Source organism: Narcine bancroftii, chromosome 10 (genome assembly GCF_036971445.1).
Source record: "Narcine bancroftii isolate sNarBan1 chromosome 10, sNarBan1.hap1, whole genome shotgun sequence".
NCBI classification, from domain to species: domain Eukaryota; kingdom Metazoa; phylum Chordata; class Chondrichthyes; order Torpediniformes; family Narcinidae; genus Narcine; species Narcine bancroftii.
Genome location: NC_091478.1, coordinates 12,044,594 through 12,061,059, shown reverse-complemented (window position 1 = coordinate 12,061,059; position 16,466 = coordinate 12,044,594). Strand labels below are relative to the sequence as shown.

At 40.2% G+C, this 16,466-nt stretch overlaps 1 protein-coding gene across 3 annotated transcripts in view; it reads right to left on the bottom strand.

Annotated features, from left to right (window-relative positions):
- The window catches only part of LOC138744166 (phospholipid phosphatase 4-like), a 185,484-nt gene that overhangs the window by 120,955 nt on the left and 48,063 nt on the right, over positions 1–16,466 (bottom strand). For 2 of the 3 annotated variants that reach the window (XM_069899859.1, XM_069899861.1), the window contains one exon: positions 1,482–1,590. In XM_069899859.1, the coding sequence (XP_069755960.1) occupies positions 1,482–1,590 (109 nt within the window). Of the gene's footprint in view, positions 1–1,481; positions 1,591–3,079; positions 3,205–16,466 lie in introns of those variants that run through there. The other variant, XM_069899862.1, reaches the window with a different exon arrangement.

Below are 16,466 nucleotides of genomic sequence, written 5' to 3'. Positions count from 1 at the left end.
TGAGTGCTGAGAGCTTCTTCACTTCATCAAGGGTTCAGAATCAGGGACTGAGGAGGATGACTTGGAATGCCTCAAGCTCGGGTTCACCACTGGAATGGTGGTGTGGCTATGGAGATTAGAGGGGCACAGGAGGCGGTAGGGACTCTTTTTGCTTCTCTTTCTCATTTTGATTCTGGTATTGGCCTCTGCATGTCTTTACAGGACAAACAAAGGGAAACAAAATTTATGTATTTTGTGTACAGAACAATCAAGGAATCTTGAATCTTAATAGGAGAGGGATGATCTCAAATAATAACATTGAACCTTCAGTAAAACATGGAAGTCTGTAGACACCGTGGCTGAGGTAAAAAAAAATAATACTAGAGAAATCCAGCAGGTCAAACAGTGTGCTTAATGTAGCATAGATAAAGGTACACAACCAACATATCATCAACGGACGAGCAAAATGTAGGCAAGTGCTCGAACAACAAGGTGGGGGATGAGGGGCATGGGGAAGAGCGGAGTCCCACAGATGAAGAAAGGAGGGGGGCTCAAAACAACAACATTGACTTCTCTGGTTTTGGCTCGCCTAATCCCCGTTCTCCTTCACTTCCCCATCCTTCTGCAATACACCCCCTTCCCCCTCCATTCACAGAGCCACCTCCCCCCCCCCACCACCCTCCACCTTTTGTTCAGGCTTCTGCCTATATTTTGTTCATACCTTGATGAAGAGCTCAAGCCTGAAAAGGTGGTTATGATTCTTTATCTTTGCTTAAATAGCACACTGTTTGACTGGCAGAGTCTCTCCAGCATTGTGTTTTTACATTAAGCCTTGATCTATCTGGTCATTTTCGTATCACTGTCTGGGTCAGCTTTCTATGCACAAATTGCTTATCAATTTCTCACATGACAGCAGTAAATGTTCTTCACAAATTTGTCATCCTTAAAATCCTTTGGGACTGTCCATGATCAAACAAATCCTTCTGAAGTCAGTCACGTTAAAGGAAATATGAGGATCTCTCTGCTAATAAAGGGTTGATAACCTTATATGTATCATTGCTACTTAACCGGGCCAGCGGCTAACTTGGCCCTGCAAGAATGGTGTCCTTTTCACCAAGAAAATGAAATGAACATTGGGAAGTATCATAGAAAGGCTCATCCAAGCAGTTAAATTATTGATTGCAGAACAGTGCCCAGCTAACGCTATGGAATTTGATAAACTGGATACTGGAGTATGAAGTTGGAAATTACCTCTGCAGTCTCTAAAGTACCTGTGTGTAGAACATTTTATTGCATTCTATTTTGGCTCTTCTGCTGTCAAGTTGTATTGATTGGTAATACTATAAATCACAATCAAAAATATTTCCAGAGAATAAAAAAACCATTATGAAACTTATAGGGGCCAAACCATTTTGGCATCTCGATAAAAAAAATCACACATGAATCACCATAATTTGTTGGTACTCCACTTGTCTGCTTTAAAAATCAAGTATCATACTTACAAACATTATCCGAGTAGGTATGTGATCTGACTGCACAATGGGATTCTTGTACAGCCAGATCTCTTCAGGCTGAATAACTCGCTGGAAAGGATCCAGAAATTCTGTGAAACTGTGGAGAAATAAAAAGAAAAAAGTGTTAGATTTGGGAAGGTTTTTTTTTAACCACCAGGAATTGAAAGCTGAAGTACAATTCTATTATGTGAAGAATTAATCCTTGATTTCATCCGAGTCTGAATGCATCGGACAAGGTGCATTTAATGTCAAGATGGCTTGCTTGGTTTAGCTCTCTGGTTTTTGTACGTGAACTTACCAATGTTCTGTACTGAATTTTTCCTAGATACTCTTCTGCAGGGAGCAATTTAATAATATAAAATACAGCAAGAAGTTTGAACATACCGTGGTGCCTCGCACAGATCCTTAGATTCTCAAAAGCTCTATAAATTAAGGTGGAATGTTACTCATTATATATTTTTCTGTGTTATGATTTTGGCTGTCATTCTTTTCATGCTGTCATGTTGTGGCAACAATTTTACCTCCCACTGTAAGATGTCCTTAATTGAGTGAAGACTAATGTCAATAATGGTGACTTCCAAGGGTACAGTTTGACCCCGTGGCTGATATCTGGTTCGTGTCAACTGTTGCTCGGTTGTTAGAACACTCGTATTTTGTGTCAGAAGGTACTATGGCTGGTGTGCCATTCCAGAGCCCAGAACAATGAAATAATCCATGCTGACAGATGGGCGCAACAGTATTGCAGGTATCATCTTTCAAATGAGACACTAAAGTCAGACTGAATGCTCTATTTCAGGTGAGTATAACAGATTAAATACACAGTTTCCCTGGTATCTGGCCAATATCATTCCTTAAACCAACACCACAAAACAGATTACATGATCTCAAGCACAGTGGGATGGGAGCCTCGTGCTCAAATCGATTAGTGTTTCCTGCAGTGGTAATTGTTGCGGGGTTTCACGTTCGCTGTACTTTTGAGAATTTTGCAATGACAAAAGGACCTAGAACCATAGAACACTACAACACAGAAAAGAGGCCATTCGGCCCTTTTTAGTGTGTGACAAAACATCATTTTGCTAATCCCTCTGACCTGCACCCACTCCATAACCCTCCAGACCACTCCCATCCATGTACCTATCAAATTTATTCTTAAAACTTAAGAGTGAGCCTACATTCAACACGTCAGATGGCAGCTCGTTCCACACTCCCACCTCTTTCTGAGTGAAGACGGTCCCCCAATGTACCCCTAAAGCCAGATCCTCTTGTATTTTTCTCGCTTATTCTGTGGAAAGAGCCTGTAACATATTCAGACAGCAGCAATAGAAATTTGCTAAAATAGCGTTATATTTAAAATAATATTTTTATTATTAATTACTAATAGTATAACACATTATCTAACTTATCTAAACCTAACTCCCCAACTATGCATGACGATACTTATGTGGGTGTGTGTGGCAGACCCCAAACCATGACAGCTCAGGCACAATTTGGGAATCTAGTATTGACACACAGGCTTTAAACTGATGCAATGAAGGTGAACTCAGAGTAAATGGAAGAGACAGAGTGACCAGACAGTTGTAACTCACAAAATCCTTGTCAAGTTGCTTCCACAGAAATGTCCTTTTCATGCGAGTGGTAGTCAAAACTCCCCTTTTCCTTGCGTAGGGGACATGAAATGAATGACTTTCACAAAGCTTCCAGAATCCTTTGGTGGGTCAGCCGAAAGTGACCTTCGCAATGGTCAAAATCCAAATGTCGAATTTCCTCTGCATCCAGAGCCAGTGTGGAACATTAATAGCCCTTCAAATGTGACCTTCCCTTTGGAGACCATTGTGACTGGTTGCATCACTGTCTGATATGGACAGGACAAGAAAAAATTACAGAGTGTGGTGAACTTGGCCATCACCATTATTGACATTAGTCTTCACTCAGTTAAGGACATCTACAAGAGCTGCTGTCTCAAGAAAGCGGCCTCTATCATCAACAACCAGGCCATGCCCTCTTCTCACTGCTACCATCAGGAAGGAGGTACAGGAGCCTGAACACCCAATGATACAAAAACAGCTTCTTCCCCTCCACCATCAAATTTCTGAATAGACAATGAACCACAGGACCTACCTCACTTTCCCTATTCTTTTGCACTAATTTATTTATTAAAAAAAAATAGGAATTTTTGCTCCTGTGACGCTACTACAAAACAATGAATTTCGCAACACAAGTTCATGACAATAAATTCTGATTCTGGCTTTAGCATTCTTCTTAACTAAATGGCACAGCCCTGTAAAATAAATGTCAGTTTTGAGAGTGCGCTGCCTTCCCCAATAATTGCTAAGGTTTCATTTTAAGGACTCAGATTAGTCAGCAAAATGTTCTCATCCTTTATCTTCTTTTATTCTCACAATTATTTGAATATCTCATCAGTAATAGTAAGCTGCATGCTTCTAAAATCTTTGATAAAATTAAAGAAATAACTATTTATTAAAGAAAACTCATTTCAAGGTACGCACACAGCACTGTGTTACTCAGCTTGGAGACTTGATGAACTTCTCAAAGGCAAATGTATTGACAACAACCTTTAACAGGAGAGGGATCAATGCGACCAAATATTAGAAAAGATGTATTGTAGACAACCAGTTCAATACTGCCTGTTCCCCATCCCCACCCAAGTTGAATATCTCCACATTGCTACTGCTAATAAATCTAAACGATACATAGGAATCTGCAATAATAACCATTAAGAGTTCTGTCCAATAGGGGAAATTGCAAAGGAATCATTCCACTGTTTTGTCAAAGGATGATCCCTAATTTTGTGCTGAGTCAATAAAGAGCGACGCCCAAATGTTGCAGGGGAAATAGCAAAGTGATTAGCAAATGTGCCCACGTAAGTGAAACTGAAGTGAAAGGACTCTTGGTAGATTTTCCCACTTTCAGAATGGGAAGTGCTAGTTGAAATATTCAGGTCTACACTTTGTTAATAATATATGATAATCACTGACGATTGCTGCCATTAAACAACTGAAACATTTCTTTGGCATTAATTTGATAACTCACTCAATCTCTTGGAAGACTTTGCCACTTTCCATTATACTCTGGAGGCACTGAAGCAACCGCTAATACCATTGAAGCAGTGGCTAAACTCAGTATTTTATCAGTTGCTTATCAAATGCCATAGGAATAGAATAAATTGAATTTCATAATTAGAATCGTCTGGTGCCAGCTATTTACTGCCAATTCCACTGGCATTTGATTGTAGGTAAACAGCATCACTTTGCTTCTCTTAAATCCTTGACATAATTGACCAATTTTCAAATACTTGCTTAATAGTTCAAATGTAAAATAATTTGGAAGCAAATGTTTTACTGCCACTAGAGATTTTTTTAAGCTTTCAATTGCTGTTGGCAAATTTTTTTTTTCAGGCAGGATGCAATTATCAATTTTCTCACTTATAAAGAGGTTCCAATACGACTGCATATTCTATTAATTAAATAACACACAGGCAGAGGGGACACATTATAGACAATAAGAGCTGGAGTAGGCCATTTGGCCCGTCGGGCCAGCACCGCCATTTTAGATCATGGCTGATCATTACCATCAGTACCCCTTTCCAGCCTTATCCCCATAACCCTTAACTCCGTTACCCACAAGAGTCTTATCTAACTCTCTTTTGAACATAGTCAGCGAATCCGCCTCTACCACCCTCTGTGGCAGAGCATTCCACAGATTCACACTTCTCTGGGTAAAAAAACGCTTTCTCATCTCCGTCCTAAAGGGCCTACCCTGTATTCTTAAACTATGCCCTCTAATCCTCGTCTCCCCCATCATTGGGAACAAGTAATCAGACTTCACCTTGTCTATCCCCCTGATGATTTTGTATACCTCAATCATGTCCCCCCTCATCCTTCTAAACTCCAATGGATACAAGTCCAGTTTTTCTAGCCTGGCTGCATATGACAACCCTGCCATCCCTGGAACTAACCTTGTAAATCTGCGCTGCACACCCTCTATAGCTAGTATGTCCTTCCTCAAGTTTGGAGACCAGAACTGGACGCAATACTCCAGGTGGGGTCTCACCAGGGCCCTGTATAACTGCAGAAGGGCGTCTCTGTTCCTATACTCCAATCCCCTCTTTATGAAAGCCAACATTCCATTTGCCTTCTTCACAGCTTTCTGAACCTGCATGCTAGCCTTCAGTGACCGGTGAACAAGTATACCCAGATCCATTTGCACTTCCCCACTCCCTAGCTTGTCTCCATTTAAATAATACTCAGCTTTCCTATTACTTCCCCCAAAATGAATAACCTCACATTTGTTCACATTGAAATTCATCTTCCATTTAGCCGCCCACTCCTCCAGCCTGTCCAAGTCCCTCTGCATTTTCCTTACATCCTCCTCACACCCCACACCGCCACCCAGTTTAGTGTCATCTGCAAATTTGCTCATGTTATTTATAATCCCCTCATCCAAATCATTAACATAAATTACAAACAACTGAGGACCCAACACCGATCCCTGAGGCACTCCACTCGTCACATCCTGCCATTCTGAAAAAGACCCATTTACTCCAACCCTTTGTTTCCTATCTCTTAACCAATTTCCTATCCATGTCAGCACCTTACCTCCAATACCATGCTCCCTGATCTTGCCCACTAGACTCCCGTGCGGTACCTTATCAAAGGCCTTCTGGAGTCCAAATATACCACATCCACTGGCTCTCCCGAGTCCACCCTCTTTGTCACATCCTCAAAAAATTCCAGAAGGTTAGTCAAGCATGACTTACCCTTAAGGAATCCATGCTGACTAGCCCTTATACTATTATTACTGACTAAGTGTTCTGCTATTTCTCCTTTTATGATGGACTCCAATATCTTCCCCACCACTGATGTCAGGCTAACCGGTCTATAATTTCCCGTTTTCTCCCTCCCTCCTTTCTTAAAAAGCGGCACCACATCAGCCACTCTCCAATCCTCTGGGACCTCCCTGGAATCTATGGAACTTTGGAAAATGTCGACCAGTGCCTCCACAATTTCCATAGCCACCTCTTTAAGCACCCTAGGATGCAGCCCATCAGGCCCTGGGGATTTATCAGCCCTCAGTCCCAACAATTTACTCATAACCTCCTGCTTCTGGATCCGGATATCCATTAGATCCCCTACCTCCCCAGTAAAGTTCCCCAAGTCTCTTGGTACCGCATGACCACTACCCCCTAACTGACTATAACCTATATCCTCCTTGGTGAAGACAGTTGCAAAGTATTTGTTAAATTCCTCTGCCATCTCCTTGTTTCCGGTAATAATTTCACCCTTGCCCATTTTCAAAGGGCCAATTTTAGACCGAACCAATTTCTTCCTCTTCACATACTTAAAAAAGCTTTTGCTATCCTCCGCAATATTATCTGTTAATTTCCTCTCGTACTTCATTTTCCCGTCTCTTATGGCTTTCTTAGTTACCCTCTGATGTTCTTTGAAGGTTTCCCAATCCTCTAATTTCCCACTCCGCTTCGCTATCTTATAATTACTCCCTTTGGACTTGATAATGCACTTGATTTCCTTAGTTAGCCAGGGCTGCCATTTGCATCTCCTAGAGCCTTTCCTCCACTTTGGAATAAATTTGTCCTGAATCCTGTGAAAAATGTCCATAAAAACCTGCCATTTTTCCCCAGTTGTCCTCCCAGCTAGTGTATCTTCCCATTTTATTTTGGATAGCTCCTCCCTCATAGCTGCAAAATTCCCTTTATTTAACTGAAGTACAGATGCTTCCGACTTCTTTTCCATTTCCCTTTCTAATTGCAGCTGAAAAGTAACCATACCATGGTCACTATTCCCTAATGGCTCCCCTACATCAAGGTCACTTATTAAGTCTGCGTCGCTGCTACATCAGGCAGAAGGTACAGAAGCAACAATGATCAGGTTCTTGAATGTCCCCATACTACTCCAGACCACAAAAAGTTCTATCTGCATTAATGAAACATCACTTTTATTTTCTTCCCATAACTGCAATTGAATAGTATTGCAGTAATGGTTATTATCTCTTTTTCTGTCTTGGCATGTTGAGGTGATTTTATTTGTACTTTTGTAGTTGCTGTATTTGAAGAATGCGTAGCAAGTATATGCTAATAAAATAATACAGCTCATTTCATCTTGTGTAAAGCTAAGACAAACGTCTACAAATCTAGAAAGTAATTCTAAATATATTATCAAGACTCCTCTCATCTTTATTGGACCAGAATTTTCAGTAGCTGGTGAACAAAGCCCCCCTGATGCCTTACTTGTGGTTGTGGACAGGAGCTAAGATTTCATGGATAACCGATGTGGAGGTCCAGCTCATCGAATGGGCCTATGACTGCAAAATCTCTCCCACTGTTTATCTACTGAAGTTAAACGTGGGCACGGTTTAATTAAAATAATTACTTTCCTGAAGAAATACATTCTATACTGATGAACAAAACAGCAAGAGGGAAAGGAATAGCTTTGAATGAACCAAAATGCTTGGACTACATTATTAATTAATCAAAGTACGAGTTCTGCCTTTATATTTATCACAGCAATGTAAATACAGGCATAACACTCAAGAAGCAAAAACTACCAACACTGTTGCAGAAGAAAACCAGTCTATACATAATATTGAAACTTGGTCAACATTGGTTGCACGTTCGAGTGTCCAAAACTTTGTCCCTTTTCAGAGGTCAGCCCTATAATATTTAAACGGAATTCAGAGGGTCTATTATTAAACTAGAAAACATAAACATTCCCTGGTGTGGAACTTTGTACATGGCGTTCTTGACTATCTCTCGCAGCCACTCTTACCTATTGCAAATCACTGTAAGCCAGCTTTCCAGCTCAGCTGGGCCACTCTGCTGCCACAAATAGGAGGCACTTGGGAAAATTTGTCCTGTGCTCTTCAAATTTGCTTCTGCCAAGGTTATCAAGGATGCAGTAGCAGCGTAATTCAATTGTCATTGCAAATTAATAGCTATTGAATCTATTTTAGTTAAATTAATCTTATGTTCAACTAAGCACAGGAAGGTGGGGTGAAAGACTTGTCATTAATTTCCCCTTCAATCAAGGTGAATATTGCAGCCAATAGTTGCTATTCTGATCAGTTTAAAATCATTTTTTCTGAACCTGAGCAGTGGGCTCATTTTTTAAAAAAAAAGGAAATTATTGAAAGGCACTGTGATGAGATTAAGAGCATTGGAAAGTATAATTATTGACAATGACCTTATCAATAATAATATGTATAATTAGATCCATGGAGTCTTTGTCCCAGTTCGAAATGTCAAACTCTAGTGGGCAGAGATTTAAGGTGAGAGGGGTAATGTTTAAAAGAAATTTAAGAGTCAAGTTTTTTTTCCACAAGTAGAGACAAGTGTCTGGGACGTGCTGCCAGGGAAAATGCTGGAAGCAGATATGATAGCAACATTTAAGACAGACAGACACTTGAATGAACAGGGATTGGAGGAATTTAGACCATGCGCGGGCAGTTAAAATTGGCATCACAGTTATCATAAACATTATGGGTTGAAGGGCTTATTACTGTGCCAAACAGTTTTATGCCCTATATCTCAAAGATGCCTGGGAGAGTCTGTGGCAGTGATCACCGTTGTACTGATAGTCTGACCACATTGGACGAAGTTCACTGGTTGAAGCCTTGGCATAATTTACAACAAGATTCAATACTGAATGTCCTTTTTGGTAGGGTGCTCCATTTACCCTGCATTTCTTGGCATGCACCCAATCCATAGATTGGGTCTTGAGCATCAAAATTTGAGCAGATGTGTAAGTTGGCCCCCTGTGGTGTGCTGTCAACATAGGACTGACTTCTGCACATGTTAACATGTGAAAATCTTTCACTTGGCTGACTCAATTAAACATTTAATGCTCATGGTATTTGTGCTGATGTTTGCTAGACAAGTTGGCATCCTCCCAATAAATAAGAAATGGGGTGCCTGCTTGTTCCTGGAAGTAGAAAACAACATTTAACATTAAAGTGAGAGTGTTGGGAAGGAAGTCTTGGAGATTGGCATGCAAGTAGTGCACAACTAGATGGGTAGGAATGGTTGCTGCTTGGGCAGTGGGGAATTGATGATTACATTGGTGGAAAAGGTGTGGCTTAGAAAATGTAGCCAAGTGGAGGTGGATACAACAGTGAATTTTGTGAGCAATGAAGCAGGAAGTGGTGGAGGTGTGTGTAGGGAATCGGGGTGCAATTTTTATTTACCCATATCAAATCGGAGGTTGGTGTGACATCGGAAACCCTGGCAAATCTTTACAGATGTGTGGTGGTAAAAGTGCTAACCGACTGCATCGATATGGGGACACCAATACTCCTGAGCGTAAAGCCCTGCAAAAGGTAGTGGACACAGTCCAGGAAAGCATAGGCAAAACCTTCCCCACTAATGAGAAAATCTACAGGGAATGCTGCCATCAGATCATCAAGGATCCACACTACCCAACACATGCTCTGCTCTCGCTGCTACCATCAGGAAAGAGGTAATAGATGCCACAAGACTCTCACCACCAGGTTCAGGAACAGCTGTTACCCCTCCACCAGCAGACTTCTCAACAGCCAACTGAATCAGGGACTCATTTAAGGACTCTTATTTTTGACTTTATTGTTTTTTTTCTCCCCCCTCTCTGTACTGCAGTTTATTTGTTTTCATGTGTAAGTTGTGTACAGTTTTTTTTTGCATTACCAGTAAGTGGTAATTCTGCCTCATCTGCAGGGAAAAGGAATCTCAGGGTTGTATGTGATGTCATGTATGTCTTTGTGGCTTTGGTCAGTCATGGTCGACCATAGGTACTACGCCTCTAGTAGTCACTGGTTTGTTGAGCACATCGACTATGGATATTGAGGCCGATCCTGGAACGGCAAGCTCTGCCACAGGTGCTGTATCAACTAAAGTGATGAGGGAGTGGCCTCTCCAGGGTGCAAGTTGATATGGAGATCTGTCTGTTGCCAATTCAGTGGGACCCCCCCCCCTCACTCCAGGAGGTCCAAAGAAATGACAATAGTCAATACAGTTTGGTGCCAGCAGCATTGCAGGAGTTGCTGTGTCGGTGCCAGGTACAGCAGTCAGCTATCTTTGGGACTCCGACTCTGGATTTTTCCTCAGGATGTACTCCCAAAGCCTTTCCTGTGAGTGGGTATAGCTACAATGCAGCGGAGGTTTGAAATGGAAGTTTTCCCTCTCCTAGATGAGCTACCATCCGTGGTTAACAAGCCCCACCTGCCCAGAGCAATTGGTTTCAAGGCACCAGTGGCCCCCCTTTTCCCTTCTCCTGTCAGTGAGAACAGCTCTTCCAGCTACATGTGAAGGCCAGGAGTTGGACTTGGTTGTCAGAGGCTGTTTGAGACACACGCCACGAAGAGCATTTGTGTAGCAATGGGAGCTCACCCCCAACCATCCTTGGGCCACGACAACCTTTAGAGCCATGTATGTACTCTGACAATAAATCTGAATCTGGTGAAGTTATTAACGCTCATTCAGAATTGTAGCTAACTTCTAGGAATTTAATTCACATTGATGCACTCTCGGACATCCTTGTCATTGGGAGAGTTGTTTTCTGCTCCTCATGGTGGGAGTGGCTAGATGTGGAGGAAGAAAGAGGAGCAGAAGGAGGATTTCACTTCTCCAAGGCCCCCCCAATGCAACAATGGACACCTTAGTGACCTCCAACCTTTATTGCAGCCAGAATACTCAGCCCCTTCAAGGAATAATGTGTGTCTTTAAGTAGTGACTAAGACGCCCACTGGCTGACCTTGCAGACCAGCAAGCAATCATTGAATAGTCTCAACAATGAATTCTTCACGTCCAAATTAGGTAATAAAAAGGCTGAAAGAATATGACATTACTCCTGGGACACGCCCTTAGCAATCAGGTACATTCCACAGCCTTTCTGTGGGGTGGTTAAAGAATAATAACTTTTCAGGTCTTGTGGAGACATGTACAGCTCTAATTATTATTAAACATTATTAGCTCTAATACTCAACTGTAAGTTTTCCAAAGAAACTTATGTTTAATACATCATCATTACTGCAAAATCAGAAATAGATTTTTCAATCATATTTATATGGCACAACAAGATGATTAAAAGCCCCGATCGTCATTGTACAACCTGCTTTAAAAGGTTTAAATGTCCGTCTGTTTCTACATGCAACACACCTATTTTTTTTCTAATGTCTACTTTGCTATTGCAACAGATGTCTTTCAATCTCTCTCACTTATCCAGTCAGGCTCTTCAATATTGAACAGTGGCAGCAGACAAGGGTTGCAAAGCTAAGTTGAATAAGCAGTGGCATTTGAATATCAACATCTCACCATCATGAGTTTTGAATTCCCAACATAATTTCTACTTGTTTTTCTTTTTATTTCTCAACCAGTGAATTCTATTATTTAACATAAATAGCCAAATTTCAGCCAAGCAGCAAAGAAAACATAATGACTGGCATCAATTACAGTACAGACAAGCTAATAAATAGACACAATGTGAAGGATTGTCACAGTGAGAGTTTTCAGGCTCCAGTGAGTATGTAATAGGATAATTAACTGTGATGAAGGATGCCTATGTACTGAAAGCTCGAAATAGCCAAGTACTGTTATATAGGGTACCTGTCAACCAGATAGAAAAAAATTGCCTTTCCCCCAAACACCAGAGAAAGTATAGAGATGATTAAATGCATGAATCAGTGAGAGCAACTCAGAGTTTGACCTGGAGAGGACCTTGGCAAAATAAAGTTCCAACTTCCAAAGGGATGAATTCAGGCAACAGAGTTTAAAGTCTAATTAGAAAATGTAGATGTAGTTCTGCTGCCTCAAGGCTACAGAGAGCTGGATTTGATCCTGACCTTTCTGGTGGAGTTGGCACATTTTCCCTGTGACTGGGTGGGTTTTGCACTATTGCTCCAGTTCCCCACCATATGCTATCTCTGTGCTGGTTGGCCACCATAGCGTAGGTGGGTAGCAGGAGAATTGAAGTGTTGAAGGGAATATAAGAGGGAAAGATTAGTATAGGATTAGGGTAAATAGATGCTTGATGGATAGCACAATCCCAATGGGCTTGTTTCCATGATCATGTGATGTGTTTTACTTGTAGGTGACCTTTAGCTGGTTAATGCTGAATAGAAATGATTTGAGTAGCTCTAATAGTTACACTGCCAACAGTCAGTAATAGGGTCGTAGAGTCCTACAGCCCAACCTGTCCATGTCAACCAATCTTCCTGAATATTTTTGTTGCACACAAACTTTAACACTTGTAAACTTAGATCACTATCATACTCAGTTCAAAATGTTGTAGATTCACCTAATTTCTCTTTGTCCTTAAATATTCTGTAATGGAGAGATCAGTAGCAAAAGAATTGACAAAAAAACAAATTATTAGAAACCAGACATAACACTCTCGTTAAAGATAGTGATATGTACCGCTAACATTTGATTTTCACTTGTCTATTGATGATATCAAAGAAGAATGATGAAGATGTTTCACTTTATTGTCCTTGTACCAGAAAACCAACCAATGAAATACAATCAGCATCGACCGGAAGTTTAAAAATAGTCCTATATACATGACAATAAAATGTGTGCAATTAAAACCGACAACACTACTATTCTACAACAAACTGTTAAAAAGTACTGATTTTACAATATTAATGCAGTACCACTCAGTGCCGTGATTCAGTGTTCAACACAGTCATAACTTTGTTTAAAAAAAAAAGAAGCTCTTCTTCAGCTTACTGGTGCATGATCGAAGACTTCTGTAGCGTCTGCCAGATGGGAGAAGAGTGAATAATCCGTGATTCAGGTGTGTTGCATCTTTGATAATGTTTCCCACCTTGCCCAGACACCTTTCCCTATAGATGTTTTTGATGGAAGACAATTGGATTCCAATAATCTTTTGGGCAGTTTTCACTACCCGCTGGAGTGCCTTGCGATCTTGTGCAGTACAATTCCTGTACCACCCTGAAATACCATATGTTAGCAATCTCCCAATTATGCAGCTATAGAAATCCAACAGTTTCCTGGGGCGGAGGTGGATCTTCCTCATGTCCCTCAAAACATAAAGACCGTTGTTCCTTTTTAATCAGAATTGAAGAGTTCAAGGACCAAGCGAGATCTTCGGAGAGATGGACGCCGAGGAATTTAAAGCTTGGTAAACGCTCCACCACCACTCCATTGATGTAAATCAGGACGTGAGTGTGGCTTCTGGCATGCCTGAAGTCCACGATGATCTCCTTGGTCTTCTGAGTGTTGCGTGTCAAGTTGTTATCGGCACACCACAAGGCCAGGGGATGAAACTCATCCCTATAGGCTATTTCATCATCCCCTTTAATCAGGCCCAACAATGCGGTGTCATCTGTGAACTTGATGATTAAATGTGTACCTATGCATTGTGTACCTATACATTGTGTACCTATACATTGTGAACCTATACAGTGTGTACTATACATTGTGTACCTATACAATGTGTACCTATACAATGTGTACCTATACATTGTGTACCTAAACATTGTGTACCTGTACAATGTGTACTATACATTGTGTACCTATACACTGTGTACCTATACAATGTGTACTATACATTGTGTACCTATACATTGTGTACCTATACATTGTGTACCTATACAATGTGTACCTATACATTGTGTACCTATACAATGTGTACCTATACATTGTGTACCTAAACATTGTGTACCTATACAATGTGTACTATACATTGTGTACCTATACACTGTGTACCTATACAATGTGTACCTATACATTGTGTACCTAAACATTGTGTACCTAAACATTGTGTACCTATACAATGTGTACCTATACATTGTGTACCTATACAATGTGTACCTATACAATGTGTACCTATACATTGGAACACAGTTGGAGGTAAAGAGAGAATCACTTATGTGCCATAAATTCCAAGTTTTTTATCTAGCAGAAAAGTATAGGTCAGTAGGCAAGATTTTAAGTTGTTCAATGTGAAAATTATATGAGTGCACATTGAATGATCAGTGTCTGACATTATTTTTGACGAAAGTGAAAACTTGATGATTAATAAATGCAGTAATCAAATGCTGTACCTGGGCAAATTGTTAATGTCTATTGTTTTGATCATCTCATGGGGAATAGGGCTCTACAGAGGAACCAAGAATCATGTACCAATAAAGTAGCTTAGTAAAAACTTTACAGCAGAGTTCAGGCCCTTGGGCCCTTGATGTTGTGCCGACCCACAGCCTTCTGCATTCTCGTTATGGCGTCCAAATATTGACGTGACTGAGCTCGATGAGGTGTGACAATGTGCTATGAATGAACTAATTTGAGTCGGGGAGAGGAGGGAGAGAATTAAAGTTAAAAGATTTCAACATAAGAGTTGTGATTGTTTCTTTTGCTCTTTTTTTCCAATAATTATTTTTTAAATCAAAACTTTTCACATTTTAGCTCTCTGATAATACAATCCGTACATACAATAAGAATTAGTTCCAAAACTGCTGCACCTAATTTTATTAATGATTGCTTTATGGCTTCAAAGTTTAATTTTCATGCATTAGGAGGATAAAAATGAAAGTTTTATTTTTATTTAATCTCAATGCTAATTTTCATCGATTTGCTCTAATTTCTTTATTGTAACATTCATTAAAACTGTCGGCAAGAAAATTTTGATGAAAGGACGAGTTAACGAGATCAGTGCACAAAGTAAGGGTAAACATTCAGAAAACACATTCAGAAGCATTTTGCAAGGTTACTGCAGGTTTTTATTTTGCTGACTGGTCCATAAAACCTCGCAAGTATTCTTTATTTAGGGCATTTTCAAACGATTTTAATTTATTTTGAAATCACATTGTGTTTGTCTAGTAGGAAATAACTACACCGAGGGACAGAATCTGTCTGTAATGATCTGCTAACACAATTATTCACTATATTGTGTGGGCCAGAATACAGTAGCCATGGTAACACCGGCAGGAAATGCTCTTTATCACATGCTGGGATAGAATAACTCGCTGAGAGCATTATTGCATACTTAAACTATTCCTATATCATTCCAAATCCAAAATCCAAAGTCCATGGATTAAACTTCAAATGTACCAGCTAAAATAATAGTAGATGAGTATAAATTAGCAAGTTCATGTACAATGCATGAATAATTACAAATTACACGTGCAATAACACATCAAGCAAATTGGATATCATCCAATGCTTGGATTTAAGACCAAACTGATATTCAGCCACTTCTGCTGTGACACTTTCTAAAATGAATGTAATTAATTGTAGTTGTCCACAAATGAAAGGGTACACTGTTCCATTATTTGGTCAGGCTTGCTTCATACAGTATAATTTGAACTATGAAGGAAGACTAGCATGTGCCTGGTGAAAATCAGAATCTATTATTTGATATCAGAAAAGCTCACCTTAATCACGGAGTGCGGATGAGGACTTGCTTAAAACAAGTTAAACAGTGAAAAAAAATTCTGGTATACAGAATTCAAGCAACTGGCAGCCTCAGGCAACCAGTCAAAAAAAAAATCGAGGAAAATAAATCATTAAAAAAAGTTAGGTAAGAAAAAATAATAGGTAAAAAATACAGAAGTTTAAAATTGTTGAAGTAAATGTTCTCTGGAGTAAAACATAAACATTTGGTGAAGATGTGAGCAAATATTCAGCCAGTGGAGTGCTTTGCTCATAGCAGATTTTTGAATAAAGTTGTGAAACAGCAATGGCGTCGCCCAGGGTGAGGAGCCTGTTGATGCCCCTTGTCATTGGGTTGACTCTCTTGAAGTGTCTTAATACCCCTGCTTAGTAAGAGCTGCCCTAGTCAGAGGCTTTATCTGTAAACTTGGGAGAGGGGGGTTAACTATCTATAATGTTATTGTTCATCGTTTGGGTGGCTCACTGGAGGGGAGGAACCTGCAGATGCAGCGATGGTTAAATGTTTTCGAATGATGTGACAGAAAATAAAGTAAAATACTTGAAGGCTTAAATATTCA